The following is a 21,405-nucleotide window of genomic DNA, read 5'->3' as shown; positions in this document are numbered from 1 at the left end:
TCACCTCGCACCGCCCCCTCCCTTCCTCCCTTTTCCGCTTCCTTTTTCGCGCTTGCGCGGACCCAATTGTTTTGGCTTTCCGGTGGGATCCAGCAAAGGAAAAGGGCGGGGGAAGCTAGGGTAAGGGCGGGAGAACGGGGAGGGGGATCCTCCAGAACCCGGGAAACTGCAAAACTGCCGCATGTGCCGCTGGGCGGGCGCGAGCGGCGGGAATTGAAACCTGGCGAAGGCTGGCTCACGGTCCGCCGGCCGCGCGTTCCCGGGCCGCGGAAGGGGCCCGCGAAGGGGGCGAGCGCGCGCCGCAGGGGCGGGGCAGGAGCGGCGAGCCGGGCGTCTCGCGGCCCGGCGGCTCCCGGGGGAGGAGTCTGGCGGTGGTCGGGCCCTGAGGAGCGTGCGGCGGCGCCCGCAGAGGACGCTGCTTTCCGCGCAGGACCGGCCGACCAAGGGAGGGCGCGAGGGAAAGCCGGAAGGAAGACGAGGCGGCGGCTCCAGGCTTCCTCGGGGGAGGCGGAGGCGAGACCCCGGCCCTGGCCTGGGCGGGAGGGCCACGCCCCCGCCGCCGCGCCCGAGGGGCCCAGTGTTTTCGGGGTCTTTGGCCGCACCGGATCCCAATCTTCCGGACCTGGGGACACGGGTGAGCAGGCGTCGCCAGCGCCGGGCGAGAGGGAGGGGCGGGCGGGGAGAGCCCGCGAAGACCTGTGGAGGAATTGGGGAAGGAGGACAGCGGTGGGAGGGGGCTCGGCCCTTTGTGGCTCCGTGGGCGGGGGGGGGGCGGGGGGCGGCGGCGGCATCTTTCAAACCGGAGACGTTTCCGCCGCGGGCGGGGGAGGGGCGCGGGCAGCCGGCGCCGCCCTCCGCACCCTGCGGCGGCCCCTCCGCAGCCCGGCGCCCGGCCGGTGTGTGGGGCTGGGGCGGCGGGGTGCGCCGCTCGCGGGGGCGTTTCCGGCCCCGGGCCCCCGGGCGGCGCCCTGGCCCCGGTTGGCGCCCGCCCTTGCCAAAATAAAGCTGTTTCTCTTGACGCCTCGCGGCGGGTTTGCGAGATGGTGGGCCGGGGAAGGGCAAGCCCTTCCTTACATTTTCATTTTCTTTACCGGTGCATCTGAAGTAAGCAGGAGATGTGTAGATTAACAGAGAGCCCATTCGGATCTGACGATTTTTAAAAAGCAGAAGCTGCCCTTTGAAACAAAATTGTGTACGTGTTTACTTCAGACTGAAATCGTTAACTTACTTGAACTCGACCACCTCCCTCTCCCCATGAATTGACAAACCACGAAGTATAAGAATTTCTCTTGGTTTGACTTGAAGCAGTTATTCTGAGTTAACGTCTTCCCCTCCCTCGCCCCCCCCGCCCCCCCGCAGTTTAGCTATTGTAGGTCTTGTTTTACAGCGACCTCAAAGGGAGAGGAATGAATACACACTTCATGGGCTACAGACCCTTAGGATTGTCCGTTACCTCTGGTCCCTTCAGTGAAAATGGAAAACCCAAAATGTAAAATGAACTTTAAAAGGCCATGTTTGTATATAGTGTTTATCTTCTATATCACTCAGCCTTATTAAAATGTAGGGTGCAAGGCTGGTCACGCCTTGTTTATACATGAATCTGTACGTCTGGCTCACTGAGCATTCAGGCATTCAGAAACAAAATCTTAGCAGCAATGTGGTTTGACCAAAATTATATTTTCTTCTATTGAGGCAGCTAATAGGGTGGAATTTTTTTTTTCTCCTTCCCTCTGAATTGTGAGTTTTTGCCTGAATTTGGGTAATAATGGACTTCAAATCTCTTGCGATTGTGACTTATTTTAGTTAGCCTTTGGTAACTTTTGTTTGTTTGTTTGTTTTTGTTTTTTCAGAAGGATTTTCTTTTCCCCTGACCTAAAGTAAATTGAGAAGTCAAACCAGTCTTTTGTTTTCTAGTCTTGAAATGTGAAATTTTGCTGTTCTTTTCATCTGGCAGCTAACTAAGGTTAAGCTTACTTCTTCACTTTCACCTTTCGTTGGTCTAAGTGCTAATTGAAACTCCTTTAGTTTGGGTACTGAAATCCTCAAGTCTGTGGATAGACTGTATAGTACTATGTATGACATTTCTGTTGAGCATCCCTTATAGTCCTCACTTTTACACGTAGTACCGTTTCCTCTACACAGAGCTTTGTAGGAAGAGTTCAAAGTGTTGTAACTCTTCTCCCCTTTTTGTTTGCTGTCATAGGAAGTGTAAAGTCTGTTAACTTTATTCATGGGGCCTATGAGGAGGAGGGTGGAAATAGCCATGTAATAGTTCCTGTGCCCACACAATTCTGTAGATTTTCTTTCTCCTAGTTAATGGAAATAATGAGCTGTTCCATAAGAATCAAACATTGAACAGTGAATTCCTAGAAGTTTGGATGTAATCTGAAAAGCCAAAAGATTTTACACATTTATTTAGACAAGTTGTTTTTCTTATTGCCTAGCTTCCTGAGATTGGGGGAAAAGGATTTGTCCTACAGTCATAAAACACATGAATGAAAATGTCGAACTTCATTATATCTCAGTCTTATCATTTTCAGTTTTGTGGAGTTGGAATAGAATAGGTAGTATTTGAGTATTAGAAATGACAGGTTGAGGTCACCTGGGTGGCTCATTTGGTTAAGCGACTGCCTTCCTTCAGGTCATGATCCTGGAGTCCTGGAATCCAGTTCTGCGTGGGGCTCCCTGCTCAGTGGGGAGTCTGCTTCTCTCTCTGATCCTCCCTCACCATACTCTGTCTCTCATTCTCTCTCTTAAATAAATAAATAAAATCTTGAAAAAAAAATGAAATGACAGGTTGATTACAAGTAATTTTTTAAGTATTTGAAGATTACACCTGGTTCCCTTGCCAGGAATTTGCAGTACCTAGATTTCCTCAGTGTGAGAAGGAGGGATTGTTGTGGATTTGGAGAAAAAAATGTAATTTAATGAGAGAAGCTTTTAAAATTCTTGGCTTTCTTTGCTCCACTTCCATACCTCTGACAAGTGGTGACATGTAATAGTTTCCATGGTAGGCAAAGGATTCTAAATATTCCTCAGTTTACTTCCCCCGCCCCCCCAAAAGAAACTGAGAAACTTCAGTAGTCATAATCATTGTTAACTGACTGTATCCTTAATGACTACACCAGTATGTTTGAATATCTGGGAAATACTTTCTTCTGCTGTTGTGATTGAAAAAAATTGACTTGGTGGAAAATGAAATACCAGTGAGAATGTTAAGGTCAGTTTTGCTTTGGTCTTCATTTCTCTAGTTTTCTTAAGTCATTGCAGAGCTGAAGAAAGAACGAAAAGCAATATCCAAAATAAAAGGACATACTATAATCATAGGATTATTCTGTCACAGGTGGCATCTCCTTTATGGTCTTGTTTAATATTTTTGAAGTGAAATAACTTACTAATCATAATGTAGTACAGAAGCTTATACTTCTTATCTGAATTTACTTGATGGAGCCCTATAGAGTTTTCATTGTGGTCGGAAATGAAGAACATAGGAATAGACCTGAGGTCTGATATTTGGTTAGAATAAGGGAAGCTATACTGACATTTACCAAACATGATAAATTCTTCAAAAGGCAAGGTGTTTGTTTTTTAATAGATGTTTGTCACAGCTCCAAAAAATTCTGTGTAGTGGTTGACCGTCATTCTAAAGACAGAGTACTTTTCCAGACATTCTCAACTGTCAGGGTGGTTTTGATAATTTGAAAGCAAATTTGCTGGCACCAATATTTTGTCCAGCTTATGGAGAAACCTATCACTTCATTAATACGAACAATGTTTTATTTTGTCACTGGTGCTTTCTGGTTCTCCTTTAGTTTTTTGTTTTGTTTTGTTTTTTGCACTGGCATCAGCCCTTTGAAGATTAGTCTTTGTTGAGCCAGTTTCATGATTTGTACCATCAAAATACTCCCTAAATCTTTGAATGTCTAGGATCCCTTTCACCCATGGTAAAAAGAGAACTGTGTTTGAGTGCTGAGACCTTGTAACTGGGACGCCTGGACCTGGTACAGGTGTGGAGATTGAGGAGTTGGGAAAGTGCCACAAAAAGCCTAGCCAGTGAGTGCATTAATAATTACAACTGTAGATGTTTATGTAGTAGTGTAATGTGTCAGGCACTGGTCCTAAGATCTTTATGAAGATCATTTAATCAACTCATTGAGAATAGTTCCATTTTTATCTTCCATTTCACTGATTACCATATTGTGGCATAGAAAGTAACTAATTTACAAAAGGTTATACAACTAGTAAGTTAAAGAATTGGGCTTTCACGACTCCACAGCTCATGCTCTTAATTTTTTGGCAATAACTTGACATTCAGAATGCCTTGGATCCTTTCCAAGAAAAGTTTTCTATCTTCTGTGTTGGCGATTGTGGCATTGAAAGATGCAGCACCATCTAAGTTAATAATGTGTAGTTGGGAAGCGCTTTGTCCAGATGATGACTTACAGTCCGCTGTCCTTCCTCGCTGTTGTTACTTCATCCTTTGTAGAATTTCTTTGCAGTCCTTCTTGGCAACCTCCTTCTCATCTTTTTATTTCATTTAACATACACAGCTCAGTTAATGGCAAATTAATCTCATTTTTACATTCAGCAGTTATTTAATACTTTATTCTTTCCTTGATCTTCCAGGTTTTGCCTGGTTAACATTGGAAAAGCTTGCTTTCCTTCTGTTTGTGTTTCTGTGGCTGCTCAGTGGAAGGTTACTACAAATGACATACCTATGGGATGAAAAACTAGGTATCAAAGTGAAATTAGACACCCCCCACCCCCAATAAAATCCACTGCCATCAACCTCTGAAATCTTTGTGTTTGGAGTTATTTTTAAAAATTTCAACCTTTTCATGCCTTTCTCCAGTTAATCTTGGTTTCTACTCCCTTAATAACAATGTTCAGAATCTATAAAATATATAGCTTATTGTTACTATTTTTTTTAAAAAGATTTTATATATTTATTTGACACACAGAGAAATCACAAGTAGGCAGAGAGGCAGGCAGAGAGGGAGGGGGAAGCAGGCTCTCCGATGAGCAGAGAGCCCAATGTGGGACTCGATCCCAGGACCCCGAGATCATGACCCGAGCTGAAGGCAGAGGCTTAACCCAGTGAGCCATCCAGGCGCCCTTATTGTTACTCTTTGTGATTAGCTGTATTTACTTTGTATAGATTTTCTTTGTAGATAAAGTTTGGGGCATATTTTGACTTTTGAAGCCTGTGGACTTAAGCATCTTTTTTGTAATACTGTTACAATGTTACAGTCACATTGATTTTTTGAGGAAAACCTGTTGGAATAAGTTCCCATAAGAGGTGTTTCAGATTTTTAAATAAAATTGTGTATTTTTTTTAAAGCTTTTTTATTTTATTTATTTGACAGAGAGACATCACAAGTAGGCAGAGAGGCAGGCAGAGAGAGATAGGAGGAAGCAGGCTCCCTGCTGAGCAGAGAGCCCGATGCGGGACTCGATCCCAGGATCCTGAGATCATGACCTGAGCCAAAGGCAGCAGCTTAACCCACTGAGCCACCCAGGCGCCCAAAATTGTGTATGTTAATTTGGATTGTTGACTGATTTAATCCTGATCACCTAATAGCTGTGTTTGTTTCGAAGCTGTTTTGTGTGGTAGAATTCACTCAATAGAGAAAAAAACGTATTAGAACCCCAATTTTTTTTTTTCGTTTTTCTTTCATTCATAGTTTATAAAACTTCCTACTTCTATAGGTAGCCCTTAGATTTAAAAATAAGGTGGGCTTTGTCCTCTAGTGTTTTGCAGGAAGTCAGTGGGTAGAGAATAGAAGAAGGGTTTTCGTCCTGTTTGTGGCTATCTGACTTTATTCAGTGCTGTTACTCTCTGCCTTCAACCAGATCAGTAAAAACCAGGGAATTGAGCCCATAACTTAGAAAGAGAAGTTATAATACCCATAATTTTTATATCAAAGTTTATTGCACTTTATTAGATTCTGAATTTCATTATATTATGTTTGTACAACTCCCATTTAATTCTTACTCTGGTCAGCATTTTTCATTGTGGAATATGTTCTGATACTCTAATGACCAGCTTTAAAATACAGGATTTTAAAGCATATCTCTTGACAGAAAAATTGTCTCTGACACATCTTGTGGTTCTCAAATGTATGCAGTTATTATTATAGTTGATAAAATAGAAAATACGTTGTTTCTGGCTCTATAATATTTTTTCTCATTGTTTTTTCTTTATTTTTTTCAACAGATTATCTTGTAGAGGAATGTCCTTTATGTTTTTAACCTCAATAAAGGGTACTCACAGTATGTAAAAGAGAAAGTGTTTCAGAAATCCACTGAACCTGCAGTAGGTGGAGAAAGCAGTTAGTTGTGTGATTAGGTAACAGTTCTTAAAATATTTTAGGTGAAAGTGGAATATATACAGGTTACATTAAGAATTACATTTAATTTGGGGTGCCTGGGTGGCTCAGTGGGTTGGGCCTCTGCCTTTGGCTCTGGTCTGATCTCGGGGTCCTGGGATCGAGCCCCACGTTGGACTCTGCTCAGCGGGGAGCCTGCTTCTCCCTCTCTCTCTCCCTGCCTCTCTGCCTACTTGTGATTTCTGTCAAATAAATAAATCTTTAAAAAAAATTACATTTAATTCAACTTTTAAGCATTTTAAGGCTTGTGCTTTTCCCCTGTTTTTGTGATCTAAAGGGAAAATATTCTTCTAGGAAAAACAACTTGAGTTACGCGTTTTAATCACAGTCTCTTAATATTTGATCAAGAGGCAGTCTGAAGCAGAGATTGGTACATGTGGTATGTAGCCTGTTTTTGGAAATAAGTTTTACTGAAACACAGTATGCCCGTTTGTTTACATACTGTCTTTTGCTGCTTTGGGGCTATACCAACAGAGTTAAGCATTTGGGACAGAGACCTTATAGCTTGCATATTCTCTAGAATATTTTGTCTTCGTGTAAGAGGAGAAAGTAGTATACCCCTTAAAGTTTATTTTTCTAAATTAGATAATCATCACATATGTAAATTGAGAAGGCTTAAAAAAGGTCTTTATTAAGTTTTTTGCTTTCTGTAGTGTGAACCACTGTTCGTAGTGGAGCCAAGTGCTAGCTACCTCCTTTGCTCATTTTACTTGTATTGCAATTTTTCTTATGATAGAGAATAAAATTTCTTGTTCTTGTGTTATCAGAAGTTTGGAAATGAAATTTCTAGACAGCTAGGTTTGTTTATTTTTTAAGGTTTGTTTGTTTGTTTTTGTCAGAGAGAGCACAAGCAGGGGGAGCAGCAGGCAGAGGGAGAAGCAGACTCCCGGCTGAACAGGGAGCCTGATGCAGGACTCCATCCCAGGATTCTGGGATCATGACCTGAGCCGAAGGCAGACGCTTAACTGACTGAACCACCCAGGTGTCCCAAGATCGATAGATTTTAAGAAAAACGTTACTTAGTTTTTTCTTTTCCTCTATATTTTGCACTTTTTAGTTCTTAAAATTCCTTATTTTATTAAAAAATTTTCTTATACATGACTTGTTTCACTTATTTGCTGCCACCTTTTTAGCTTTTGTTTAGAATAATTAGTTTTAAAACTTTTTAAATGATAATTATGGTTTGGGCTATAGTCTGTAGTAAGAATAAATGCATCAGGTGTTTTGGGGCTCTAGTGGTTGGTTGGCAACTCTCTGTCTGAGTACTTAACAGTACAATGACCAGCACTTAATGAATACTCAGTAAACATTTGTTGAGTTAAACTTAAGCAGCCATTAATTTGTGATAGAAAATTAAATAATTTCTTGATTCCTGGGAATTAGTCTGTGGGTGCTAACTTCGTAAGATAACAGGATGTGTGACTTATTTTAAAGCTAATTTTAGGTATAAGAGAATGGTATGTGACATAATACATTTATTAAAAAGGGAAAATTCATAAAATACATCAAATCACTGGTAATACAGTACAGACTATAAAATAAAAATTTTAGGATATTGATTTCAGGTTTTGTTTTTGGGAGAAGAGGAATCTTGTTATAGTAAATGGTTATGTTATGGGCATTTGAGGGATGTTAGTTGATCATTTTAAACTTTGCCCCTGGGGTGCCTGGGTGGCTCAGTGGGCTAAAGCCTCTACCTTCGCCTCGGGTCATGATCCAGGGTCCTGGGATCGAGCCCCATATCGGGCTCTCTGCTCGGCCGGGAACCTGCTTTCCTATCTCTCTGCTTGCCTCTCTGCCTACTTGTGATCTCTGTCTGTCAAATAAATAAATAAATAAATAAAACTTTAAAAAAAAAAAACAACTTTGTACCTTTTCACGTTTTTAGTTAATATATTTTGAAGTCTGTAGTCTCAAAAGTGACATTTATTTTGAATTGTACTAAATACAGATCTGTTTAAATTATTAAACTTAATTACTTGATTTCTAAATTACTTACCTTTTCTGCCTCCTTTATTTTATTTTTTTAAAGATTTTATTTATTTGACAGAGAGATCACAAGAAGAGGGAACACAAGCAGGGGGACTGGAGAGGGAGAAGCAGGCTTCCCGCTCAGCAGAGAGCCTGAGTGGGGCTCTATCCCAGGACCCTGGGATCATGACCTGAGCCGAAGGCAGCCGCTTAATGACTAAGCCACTCAGGCGCCCCTCTGCCTATTTTAGTATTAAGATATTGTAAATAAAAATTACTTTATCAGGAAGAAAGTGAACCTTAGATTACAAAGTAAGGCCTGGGAAATAAGGGTGCATAAAGCAGTCATAATGAGGATTACATAAAGTTGGCTCACAGTGTAATTTTATAAAAGCAGACTTCACTTGTTTCAGTATGGTTTCATGAGTATGATTTAAAAAAAACTCAGATCTAGTAAAACCCAGACATAACAAATGAGGCCTAAAAGAGTCACAGCAAGAAATCAAGTCCCTACAAAAAATCAGGTCATGTTATGAAGTTAAAGAAATGGCCAGAGGGAGAGGCTGTTCAGCTAATCTGCAAGGAATTCTGGGGTCTAGCAGTGTGATCCAAATCCATCTGGGCCCTGGCTACCAGTTCCTCTCACCTGGGGTAAATATGGATGAGGATAATTTTGGGTCTTGCAGCTAGGGTTAGGACTTCCCAGTTTATCAATGCATGCATTTCTGTAAGATAAATTTCTAGAGGTAGAATTGATAGATTGACATATTAAATATTTACATTGCCAGATATTCTGCTTTCTGTAGTCATTCACTTGCAGTTCTGAAATTCAGAAAGCTCTTAAAATCAGGTTTGAAGAGAAAACTAACAAAACTCAACCTGAAGTAACATTTCTAGTATTTTCACATTGTTCGTATTTCTCACAGAAAAGATCGTAATATGTTCAGTTATGGAGTGCTGCACCAGACTTCTTGAGAGCGTCCTGTAATACGTGATATATATACCATATTACCTCTGTAAAACCTGAAAAATTCTAAATTCCAGAACATATCTAGCTCTAAGGGTTTTGAATAAGGGCATGTAGGTATGAATTGGCTTACACTCCTATGTAAGAATACTCATTGTCCCACACTGTTACTAACACTGGATCTTGCATCATTGATAAGTGAAAATAGCCAGTGATTTTAGGTATTATTAGCCTTAGAGGTTGTAGTAGTAGATGAGATTTATAGTGTAACTTCGAGATCTGGAAGAGCAAAGTCGTTACCTTAAATGACCCAAAGTCTCACTCTGCCTTTGCACCTGTTTTACTTACGTTTAGAGTTAAGTTGGTTGGAAATTTGACAAGTGTATATCAAGTTAGCAATTTGTGTAATAGTATAGTTTGGCAGGAAGTACAATGTGATCTTCTTTGACATATGGGAGATACTTTGTGAGAAAAAGTGTTAGTGGTTCCAATCATGGTATTATTTATAGGTTTCCTGTGAGTAGTACTTGATTTTTTGATTATGGGAACTAAGAGTTATCTAATTCGAGAAGAAGTGATAGTTTTTAGCTATTTATTAATTCTGTATGGGTTTTACCTCTTTTCCTGATTTTGTAATTCCTTTGCCGTATATTGTAATTACTGATTTCCAAATAATTTAAATTTTATTTCAGCTGGAATTTCTTTTAATGAGTGCTTTGCAATATAACATTTTTTCCTCTCAGGTGGTTAGTGAGTTGTTCCAACATTATTTGTTGAAATAAGGCAATCTTTCATTTTAAAATGCTAGAGTTTAGTCTAATTTCTTATATTTACTTGGGCTTATTGTAGATTTGTAATATATATATATATTGTAATATATTTTATTATTTGATAAGAATCATGAGGAAAAACTTGCCCTCCCTTTCCCTCAAATATCTTGGCAACTTCTGTGCATTCTTTTAGATGAATCTTCTGCAGATAGGATTTAGATAGGATTTGTCTTAAAGTTACACATTTTGGAGAGCGTTTGTATTTGTATAATATGGAGTCTTCCATGTAGTAACACATGTCTCTTTATCATGTTTAGTTTAAAAAAGTTTTTTTCCCCCAGTAAAATTGTATACTCAGAAAGATTTCCAGGATGGAACCACTGTGCAAAGATCTATTGCATATACTTCCCTTACTGGACTGAACTACACATATAAAAAACATAGTGTATACTTTGGAAAGAAACTAATGGAATCTATTTACCATATAGTTTAAGTAATTTAAATTAAGTATAAAACCTTTGTAAGTACATTTAGACTATATCCTGAAAATAAGGTTCTCCATGCAAGAGAAAGGGTTGTTGTTTTTTTGATGTGTGTGTTTCTTTCCTCATAAATTATGGTCCTGTATTGCCACTAAACAACTACGAGATTTGGCTTTGCTAGTAATTTAAATTCTTTATTTTAAAATAACTTTAAAAATATGTGCTTATTGATGTGCTCTTTATTTTCTAGAATGTTTATATTTTGAAGAGAAGAGAAAAAGCTTATTTAAAACTGTAAATGTTAATTTTCTTCAGTCTTTTTTATTTTAAATCTAATAGACTTTAAAATGGCTCTTTTCTCATGGTTCATTTTTATGGTATTGTCTGTAGTTGAACTTCAAATAAATACAATTTATATATAAATCTGCCTTTTAAGCACTGTATCCTAAAAACGTACTGGCCTGGATACTCTGACTTTTTTTTTTTTTTTTTTAGTTACTCCAGAGGATTCGCAGAACATAGGATGTCACTGCAAAATCTACCTCGTGTGTTACTCTCTTTAACTCATGAGCTGCACAACAATTGCAAATTTGAGCAAGACGGCTGCAGACCGTGTTGAAGAACTGAACAACCTAATTAACACAGGATGACCTAGGAGTGATTCTAAGCATATAACAAGATACTCATTAGTGAATGTGTCAGTCTTGATTCTGAATGCTGCAGATAACAGCAAGCAGAGTTTCTCCTTTTTTAATTTCTGAAGCATTCACTTGACCTTCCATCAGTGACTGACTTTTCCAATCTGTTCCAGGAGATATTAATGGAATACAGTCATGTCCACTCAAGACGAGAGGCAGATCAATACTGAATATGCTGTGTCCTTGTTGGAACAGTTAAAACTGTTTTATGAACAGCAGTTGTTTACTGACATAGTGTTAATTGTTGAGGGCACTGAATTCCCTTGTCATAAGATGGTTCTTGCAACATGTAGCTCTTATTTTAGGTAAGTACTTTAATCTTACTTGGTTTTTAATTTCAAATGCAGAATGTCAGCTTATTTTAATGTTTTAGTAGGAATTCTTATAAATGTTTAAGTTAAAAAGAAAAGATGTCTTAATGTTTTGCTTAATTTTTCTATCCCAGTGGTGTAGTGCTTGCCAGATCACTTCCTTGCATGGAAAAGACAGGTGAAAAGTTTTTACAAAGGTTTAAATATAAGAAATTTGTTGAAATTAACTCAGGTGGAGTTTTAACTATGGGGAGGCAAAAAGATTGAAAGAGAAAGAAAAACAATAGTTTTTATTTACCATTGAGATTTTAAAATACTACATTTAGAAAAGAGTAGTCATTGTTGATATAAGTAGGCTTGAGAATAACTTTTAGAGGATCAGTGTTGCTATTCAGATATGTTAAGGACTTTATTTCCTTAGGAAAAATGTTTTTCTCATTCTTGGTTATTGTTATCATTTATGATATTGGCCTTACCAGACTCCTTGCCAGATTTAAATATTTAGTAATTAATAACATTGTTCTCTGTGCCTTAGAATTTAGAAACTGATTATTTGTAATAGCAAATAAGTAAGTAAAGCGTAACTTTACATTTTTATGATCTTTTGAATCTTTTAATCTTTTTTAGGTAGGTTTCTCTTTATTATGTGTTTTATGAGAGGAATAGAAGCAAAGGCATAGAAATTCTTTTGTGGTCTGCCCTTAGGTTGAATTTTTTTTAATATCTGAAAGGGACAGAGTGAATAAAGGTGAGTTAAATGTGGATCAGTATAATCTTTTCACAGATATTAGTGGCCATAAAGTCAAGATCAGCAGTGAAAGTTAATTTCTGCTGTTCTTTAGTGACAGCTGTAGACAGGATTGGATTTTTTGAGGTTAACATACATGAAGGTGTAGAAGTGTTGCATTTCTTAATGTAACATATCTCATGATTGCAGAAGCTGAGGCCAAAATGCTAATTACCTTTGCTGTGCCTGCAGTTGTTTCAGATTAAACTGTGGAGTTTTCATGCAATTTCAGACACTGATTTTCTTAGAAAGCTTAGCATATTTGCAAACAGTGGTTCTAAAACTTGGTTGATCTTCAGACTCCTCAAGCTTCTACAGAGACTCTTGGATTTCAAACCTAGAAATTCTGATTTAGTGGGTCTGGGTTAAAATTTCAGAATTTTTTATGTTTAAGAGCTTCCTAAATGATTGTGATAGTTTCTTCTTCAGATCTGTTGGCTTAGTTAGATGGTATTAGAAATTGGAGGTTATAGATTGAGTCAATACCTAGGCTTATTAGCTCTCCCCTTTTAAAGATTTTTGAGAGAGAATGAGAACAAACACTGGGGCGGGGTGGGGGCACTAGAGAGAATCTCCAGCAGACTCCCTGCTGAGTGCGGAGCCCAATGCAGGGCTTGATCCCAGGACCATGATCTGAGCCAAAATTAAGAAAGATTCATCAGAGAAGTAAGAAGCAACAGTCCAGTACCATGCTGCTTAGGACAAGAGAGGTGGGGTGTCAGAAAACTGGAATTAAGGGCAACACACACCACAAAAGCAGTTAGGTAGTCACTGGTGTGGCTTAGAATGAGGAATAAGGACAACCTTTTCTCATTCTTTCTCCTTTATCCTCATTGAACTTTACCTTAGGTTGGTCATTGGGATTCAGTGTGTATTTTTGAGTGCTTTAGTCCCCCTCAGATAACTTACTCACCTTTAACACGTCACTTTGTAAATAAATAATTCATAGCCTGTTGCATTAATGCTTCACCTTCTCCAAAGTTTCAGTAATATTTAAATACTTAACTGATTGTTGCATTATTTCCTTACCTTAAAGGTATCTAAAATTTAACTCCCTCTTTTCCCAGGATTAACTTGACCTTGCAATTCCTTGAACTTAAAATTTTTCTCTCAATGACTAGCAGTATTTTTTCAGGCACTTAATTGGAAAATAAACACATAGCTTTATTTCCCTCTCTATTCATTTCCTCTGTTCAGAAAATCACTGGATCTTGATTCATTGTGATAGCTTTTGTATCCATTTCTGCCACTCTGGGGCAGATTCTTCTTATTCCTCTTGTAGATTATTGCAGTAGACTCCATCTGTTTTCCTGTCTCCAGCCTTTGGCCCTTGAGGTCAGTAGAGTAGTTGTCCTTAGAATACACTTTATCCTGCTGATTATTCCAGGCATGAAACCCTTCAGTGTTCTCCACTGTAAGAGAAGGCTCAGATGCTTCTGTCTCTCTTTAAAAGCCCTGTGACCTGACTGCCACTCATCTTCCCAGCTTGCTTTCCAGTCTCCTGCATGAGCTCTTCTGTCCCTGGAAAAAACGGTCATGATCTGTCGTGATTCACTAGTTTATCCATGTTGATGGCTTTCCTCATTTTGTCGTTGAGGAGCCTAAGCTAGGGCTATTGTGATACCCACATTTGATCACATTGTATGCATGCAGTCATATTCTTCACATTGTTCTTTTCATCTCTCACCTGTAGTGGGTGTTCTTTTTTTTTTTTTTTTTTTTTTAAGATTTTATTTATTTATTTGACAGGCAGAGATCACAAGTAGGTGGAGAGGCAGGCAGAGAGAGAGAGAGGAGGAAGCAGGCTCCCTGCTGAGCAGAGAGCCCGATTCGGGGCTTGATCCCAGGACCCTGGGATCATGACTTGAGCCGAAGGCAGAGGCTTTAACCCACTGAGCCACCCAGGCGCCCCAGTGGGTATTCTGCTTTTTCTCTACACCACCAGTTGCCTTTTTGGTGTGGTTTCCTGTATATAATACTTTTAGGAAACTACCATGTATATTTTTAGGTAATCATTTGAGCGAATGATATTTTTAACAGCTTTATTGAGTTAAAATTTACATATCACAAAACCCACCCATTTTAAATGAATTTTAGAATATTTACAGACATGCAGAACCATCTCTACCATCTAATTTGAAACATTTCTGCCCTTTTGCAGTCAGTCACCATTCTTACCCATAGTCCTGGGTAGCTTCTGATCTCTCTCCTGTCTCTATATTTGTTTTTGGGGGGGCTCTTTCATATAAATGGAATCCTACAATATGTGGTCTTTTGTGTCTGGCTTCTTTCTTTGAGCATGTGTTAGAGGTTCATCTATGTAGTACGCATTAATACTTAGTTCCTTTTTATTGCTGAATGGTATTCCATTGTATTAATATAAAGAGTAAATGAATTTTGATGTTTTCACTCAGAATGGCATAACAGAATAGTCTGATACTTCTTTGGCACTGAATGATGCTTTTTTTGCTGTCTCCCTCAACGCTTTCCCTAGAACACGTTCTTCAGCAAATGCTCTAAATAAACATCCGTGTTGTCTCGTTTCCTTTTTATGTCTATGTTGGTTTTACCCTAAACCCTTAAGCTTTGTTTTCTCTCTCTCTCCGGTAGGGCCATGTTCATGAGTGGACTCAGTGAAAGCAAACAGACACATGTGCACCTGAGGAATGTGGATGCAGCCACCTTACAGATAATAATCGCTTACGCATACACGGGTAACTTGGCAATAAATGATAGCACTGTAGAACAGCTTTATGAAACTGCTTGCTTCCTGCAGGTAAGTAGGTCTTCCTGTTATATACATAAACTGTAGTTTATGTATTCAAGAGACATTGTTTCATAAGTGTTGTTACATCGATATAATTTTCTTACTGCAGATTTTATAAGATAGGTTTTCTCTTTTTAAAATGTACAAGGGTTGGGACTCCTGGGTGGCTCGTTTGGTTAAGCAGCTGCCATCAGCTCAGGTCATGATCCCAGCGTCCTGGGATCGAGTCCCACATCGGGCTCCTTGCTCGGCGGGGAGCCTGCTTCTCCCTCTGCCTCTGCCTGCCACTCTGTCTGCCTGTGCTCGATCTCTCTTTCTCTCTGACAAATAAATAAAATCTTAAAAAAAAAAAAATGTACAAGGGAAGGTGCCTGGCTGGCTCAGTTGGAAACACGGGCAGCTCTTGATGTCAGGGTCCTGGGTTTGGGCCCCATATTTGTGTAAAGATTCCTTAAATAAATAAATTTTAAAATAATGTATAGGGGAAAAACAATAGGATTTGATCAGCCAATAAACTTCTTTAGTTTTATGATGGGAAATTAAAAGATGGAGTAAAATTTCATACTGGTTTCACATTCTAAATGGTTTCTATTCTACCTGAGAATGTGGATTTCAAGTAAAAATAAAATAATTTTTTTTTTTTTTTAAGGATTTTATTTGACAGAGATCACAAGTAGGCAGAGAGGCAGGCAGAGAGAGGGGAAGGGAAGCAGGCTCCCTGCTGAGCAGAGAGCCCCCGTGCTATGATGCTGATGCATGGCTCAATCCCAGGACCCTGGGATCATGACCTCTCTGCTCAGCAGGGAGTCTGCTTCCCTCTCTCTCTGCCTACTTGTGATCTTTGTCTGTCAAATAAATAAATAAAATATTTTTAAAAAACCCAAAACAAAACTGTAAGGGCTTCAATTTTTTGTTCCTAAAGCCGGAGACGTATTAGTTTTTGATGGTATTACTTTTCACAGAAAATCTGAATTTTTTTTAAAAGGTTTTGTTTATTTATTTGACAGAAAGAGAGAGATTACAAGGAGGCAGAGAGGCAGGCAGACAGGGGGAAGCAGGCTCCCTGCTGAGCAGAGAGCCTGATGTGGGGCTTGATCCAGGACCTTGAGATCATGACCCGAGCCGAAGGCAGAGGCTCAACTCACTGAGCCACTCAGATGCCCCAAATCTGAAGATTCTTATGGAAATTGTCAGACTTTAAGTATTTATAATAGGCATGTGACTGTATTTGAGCTATTAAGGAGAACTATTTAAAAAAGTGATCATTGATCCATTTACAGATAAACTATTTTAACCTATTTTCCTCTAAACATTTAAAAAACATTTAAGAGGAATATTAAATATATCCATTCCTTTCTCTTGTTTTGAAAGAACAGTTTGTACTTCAGAAACAGTTTCTCTGAGGGGAGAACCTTGACCCTAAAGGTTGTATTTGGGGAGAACAGGTCGTGATACCTGATAGGTACTGCATAGTGTGGGCTGCGTTGAGTATGAATGATACTGAGTGAAATTCTGGGAACCAGAACTCAGTCCGTGTTTTATACAGTGTCCTACTGTACTTAACACTCTGGGGAAATTGAGGTCCATAGTAGCTTCTTGGTGCTTTAGAATTAAAGGCATTCATAACCTAATTCCAAACCTGAAAGGAGCAAATGCGTCCAGTCTGCATGGTCTTTCCATAGTTTTAAGTTTTCAGTGACCTTTTTTAGAACCAGAAGCTCAAATCAGGTATTTTTTAGAATTGCTAAAAAAAATAAAAGATTGAGGAATTTTAGGAAATTTGGGTTCCAGGGTACTTTATTAATGTAAATAGTGACACTGTTCCTTACAACTTTTTTCCTACCATGTTAACGAACTCTATATGCACATAGTTACCAAATGTAACACAGGAATCTCTCTTGGACTGGGCTGTCCTCTGACAAGAGGCTTTTTGTGACTACCAACATGACTTTCCATATTAACCACAGAGAATGATAATGTTTTTATATGCCTGCTACTATTCTAATGTTTTATCTAGGTTAGAGGTTGTGCTTTATCTATAGATAAATAGATATCATCTAATCCTTATAATCATTGGTAAGGATCTCCCCCCATTGTATACAGGAGAAAGCTGAGGCTTAGAGGAGTAAACCTGCCTAATACAGTCTAAGCACCCTGACTTCTCACTGTAAACCATTTCTAGTTACCTTGCTGTGGTATTTTAAGTAGAGTAGGTAGTACTCCTGATTCAGCTGAGATCTGCTTTTCCTTCTTAAGAAAAAAAAAACAAATCTAGGAAACAGAATGGCTAAGGTGGGTTATTTAAATATAATTTATAACTGTATATTAGTGTATTTATTCCTTTGGTGACAGTCTTTCTGTACTTAGTCATTGTGCCTAGTTTTCTTGTCCTATGGTACTATCTTGTTCATGTTGAGGAAACCAGATTCTACTCAACAGTAATCATTTATAATAAATGATTATCAGTTATCATTATAAATTTATGTACTGTGATTTACATTGTTTACATTTGTTTTTTTTAATTACATATTTTTAAAGCCTAGAAAAGTACAGAACTTATACATACATTTCTATACTTTTCCTTTAAGACTATTTATTGTTAAGAGCCTTTTTTTTTTTTTTTTTTAAGAGCCTATTTTTAATGTTACACTGTTAGCTCCTAAATAGGACACTTAAGTAGGCCACTGGACAAGTAGTAGAAATGCAAAACTATTTTATTACTGGAAGGCATTATCTCTTTGCCCAAGCATACATATTTAAAAATAGAAACTATATAGTATAGGAATTTGATTAATAATACTTGGATTTTTTTAAAAAAAAACTTGCATTTTACATAAAAGTAAAATTTGTCTTTATCACCCCCCCCCATTTTAGGTAGAAGATGTATTACAACGTTGTCGAGAATACTTAATTAAAAAAATAAATGCAGAGAATTGCGTGCGATTGTTGAGTTTTGCTGATCTGTTCAGTTGTGAGGAATTAAAACAAAGTGCTAAAAGAATGGTAGAGCACAAGTTCACTGCTGTATATCACCAGGAAGCTTTCATGCAGCTGTCACATGACCTACTGATAGACATCCTCAGTAGTGACAATTTAAATGTTGAAAAGGAGGAGACGGTTCGCGAAGCTGCTATGCTGTGGCTAGAGTACAACACAGAATCACGATCCCAGTATTTGTCTTCAGTTCTTAGCCAAATCAGAATTGATGCACTTTCCGAAGTAACACAGAGAGCTTGGTTTCAAGGCCTGCCGCCCAATGACAAGTCTGTAGTGGTTCAAGGTCTGTATAAGTCTATGCCCAAGTTTTTCAAACCAAGACTTGGAATGACTAAAGAGGAGATGATGATTTTCATTGAAGCATCTTCAGAAAATCCTTGTAGTCTTTACTCTTCTGTCTGTTACAGCCCCCAAGCAGAAAAAGTTTACAAGCTGTGTAGCCCACCAGCCGATTTGCATAAGGTTGGGACTGTTGTAACTCCTGATAATGACATCTATATAGCAGGGGGTCAAGTTCCTCTGAAAAACACAAAAACAAATCACAGTAAAACAAGCAAACTTCAAACTGCCTTCAGAACTGTGAATTGCTTTTATTGGTTTGATGCACAGCAAAATACCTGGTTTCCAAAGACCCCGATGCTTTTTGTCCGTATAAAGCCATCTCTGGTTTGCTGTGAAGGCTATATCTATGCAATTGGAGGAGACAGTGTAGGTGGAGAACTCAATCGGAGGACCGTGGAAAGATATGATACTGAGAAGGATGAGTGGACAATGGTAAGCCCTCTGCCTTGTGCGTGGCAGTGGAGTGCGGCAGTTGTGGTTCACGACTGCATTTATGTGATGACACTGAACCTCATGTACTGTTACTTTCCCAGGTCTGATTCATGGGTAGAAATGGCCATGAGACAGACTAGCAGGTCTTTTGCTTCGGCTGCGGCTTTTGGTGATAAAATTTTCTATATTGGAGGGTTGCACATTGCTACCAATTCTGGCATAAGGCTCCCCTCTGGCACTGTAGATGGGTCTTCAGTAACTGTGGAGATTTATGATGTGAACAAAAATGAGTGGAAAATGGCAGCCAACATCCCTGCTAAGAGGTACTCAGACCCCTGTGTTAGAGCTGTTGTGATCTCAAATTCTCTCTGTGTGTTTATGCGAGAAACCCACTTAAACGAGAGAGCTAAGTATGTCACCTACCAGTATGATCTGGAACTTGACCGGTGGTCTCTGCGGCAGCATATATCTGAACGTGTACTGTGGGACTTAGGGAGAGATTTTCGGTGCACTGTGGGGAAACTGTATCCATCCTGCCTTGAAGAATCTCCGTGGAAACCACCAACTTACCTTTTTTCACCAGATGGGACCGAGGAGTTTGAACTGGATGGAGAAATGGTTACACTACCACCTGTATAGCCGGCGAGTTGAGGGAGTGCACGCCTGATTTCTGTGCTTTGTCATTTTCTTTGCTAAACAGGAGAGGCTATGAAAGGACTAAATATGAGTACATAAAAGTCTATCTTTGATAAATTTTATTTTTATGCCCTACTTAATATTTGCATCAGTATAATATATATCCGTGAGTCTTACAGAAAGATATGCTTCCATAATATGAAATAGATTATCCAATAATTGAGAAACTTCTACATGTATCATGAGAGCATAAGAATCTGGATTATCTAATAACATTGTTAGCCCTGCGTTATGTACAGTTCAAAAAGTTCACTTATTAAAGTAGTTTCCTGTTCCTAGTGTGGTATATCACAAATTGTGCCGAGGTTATTTTAGTATACGTATTTCATTCCCGTGCTTCTGTTCTGAAGTCTTAGAATACTTCTTTTTTTTTTGCCCAGTGTAATTAATTCAGCTGCACTTGACACTAGTGTCCATGTTGGTATAGAAATGTTGTCAAAATCCTTTACTATAGTTGAGGAAGATCTTCCATTTTATGGTATTGCACAGGGAAAGCTATGACTGCAGGATCAGTCTAACTATACTATTAGGTGCATGTATTCTCTCTTCACTAACTTATACTTGTCTATCTAGAATACAGGTCTTCCAATTAGCTGGTCATTTACCAGGTGTGGACTTAAGTTGCTGGGCTTGCAATAAGAATTGCTAGTCCCTCGTTGTGCGGGTCTGTGTGGAGCTTTAATCAGTAAATGCCTCCACTTTTCTGTATTACATTAACATTGGCTCATGCATATAACTACCTGCTGCTGTTGTATTTCTCCATCTTAAAGATTTAGAGTGGGTTAACCAGGTCATTACATCCTAATTTAATAACAAGCATTACTGTAGAGTGACTGTGTATAGTTATCCATTAGCTGTCAGGGTGTGTGTGTGGTTTTTTTTTAACCTGTTGTGTGCGTGGGAGGGGGGTAGGAGTAGAAAGGTGAACTGTTCAGGAATTCTCTGCACTAGCCGTGCAGATGAGCAGGTAACTAGTGCTGCTCTGGCATTAATCCCAGGAACCACTAGCAGTAGCGGGGCGCCGCCAATCTAACATGAGCACAGGTGCTTCATGACAAACCTTACTAGCATGTTCAACTGCATCATGTTCTGGCACTGTATTTTGAATGACATTAATTTATTAAATAAATTGTATATATTCGATATCTGTTTTTCTTTTGTGATGGGAATGGTGTAATGGTGTGCTTTTAGTTTTAATTTTGCTGGGTCAGTTTAGCTTGTTACAGGTGGGTTTTTGTTTTTGTTTTACCCCCAGAATTTAACATACCCGTCCATCCATCCTGCTTTCCTTTATTACTGTCTGATTTGAGCCTTACTGTATCAACATAAACCACACAGAAGAGACCATGCCTTTCAACCCTGGTCCTGTGGAGGACCTTAGGATCCTCTGGAGTACTTTTAAATGCCTGAGCCTCCCCCGAGCTGAAAGGGACCAGGTGGGTATTTCTGGTGGGTAGACCCATCAGGTATCTTTGAAAGCACTCACTCAAGATGATTCTTTTGTGCAGTCCCATTGAGAGCCGTTGAGTGAGGCCTTAAATAAGGATTGCAATAAGGATTTCCTTCTGGATGGCCAGTCTTCCTACAGCACATCTCAGTCATGTTCACAAACTCCTCTCACTGCCTACTGAATAAAGTCCCCAATTCATGAGCACATTTAAGGCTCTCTGTAATTTGAGTTTAAATTACTTTCACAGCCTTATCTTACATTATTTTTCCATAAACTTTAACTCCTAATCAGGCTTTTCCTATACTCTGCTGCCTTTGCCTGTGCTACTGGTCTACTCAACAATAAT

At 39.2% G+C, this 21,405-nt stretch overlaps 2 protein-coding genes across 2 annotated transcripts; one reads left to right on the top strand and one right to left on the bottom strand.

The window, feature by feature from the left end:
* On the bottom strand, positions 1-1,140 carry LOC122905429 (translation initiation factor IF-2-like). The gene has a single exon (XM_044247017.1). It carries the CDS (start codon positions 1,138-1,140, stop codon positions 1-3), a length of 1,140 nt encoding a protein of 379 aa, XP_044102952.1.
* Positions 1,141-11,184: 10,044 nt separating this feature from the next.
* KBTBD2 (kelch repeat and BTB domain containing 2) lies at positions 11,185-20,752 on the top strand. The gene is made up of 4 exons (XM_044246336.1): positions 11,185-11,276; positions 11,391-11,582; positions 14,986-15,151; positions 18,017-20,752. Exons 2-4 carry the CDS (start codon positions 11,413-11,415, stop codon positions 19,550-19,552), a joined length of 1,872 nt encoding a protein of 623 aa, XP_044102271.1. The 5' UTR covers positions 11,185-11,276; positions 11,391-11,412; the 3' UTR covers positions 19,553-20,752.
* Positions 20,753-21,405: the final 653 nt, after the last annotated feature.

This window comes from Neovison vison, chromosome 4 (assembly GCF_020171115.1).
Source record: "Neovison vison isolate M4711 chromosome 4, ASM_NN_V1, whole genome shotgun sequence".
Classification (NCBI taxonomy): Eukaryota; Metazoa; Chordata; class Mammalia; order Carnivora; family Mustelidae; genus Neogale; species Neogale vison.
The sequence above is the reverse complement of the archived record's forward strand: the minus strand, read 5'-3'. Positions and strand labels throughout refer to the sequence as shown.

What these genes read in the sequence shown, in the direction of transcription:
- LOC122905429 (XM_044247017.1), bottom strand. Translation starts at nt 1,140, where the DNA reads ATGGGCTCTCTGTTAATCTACACATCTCCTGCTTACTTCAGATGCACC.
- KBTBD2 (XM_044246336.1), top strand. Translation starts at nt 11,413, where the DNA reads ATGTCCACTCAAGACGAGAGGCAGATCAATACTGAATATGCTGTGTCC. An exon ending in ACATGTAGCTCTTATTTTAG is followed by an intron (nt 11,583 to 14,985) that starts GTAAGTACTTTA and finishes TCTCTCCGGTAG; the next exon opens with GGCCATGTTCATGAGTGGAC. An exon ending in AAACTGCTTGCTTCCTGCAG is followed by an intron (nt 15,152 to 18,016) that starts GTAAGTAGGTCT and finishes CCCCCATTTTAG; the next exon opens with GTAGAAGATGTATTACAACG.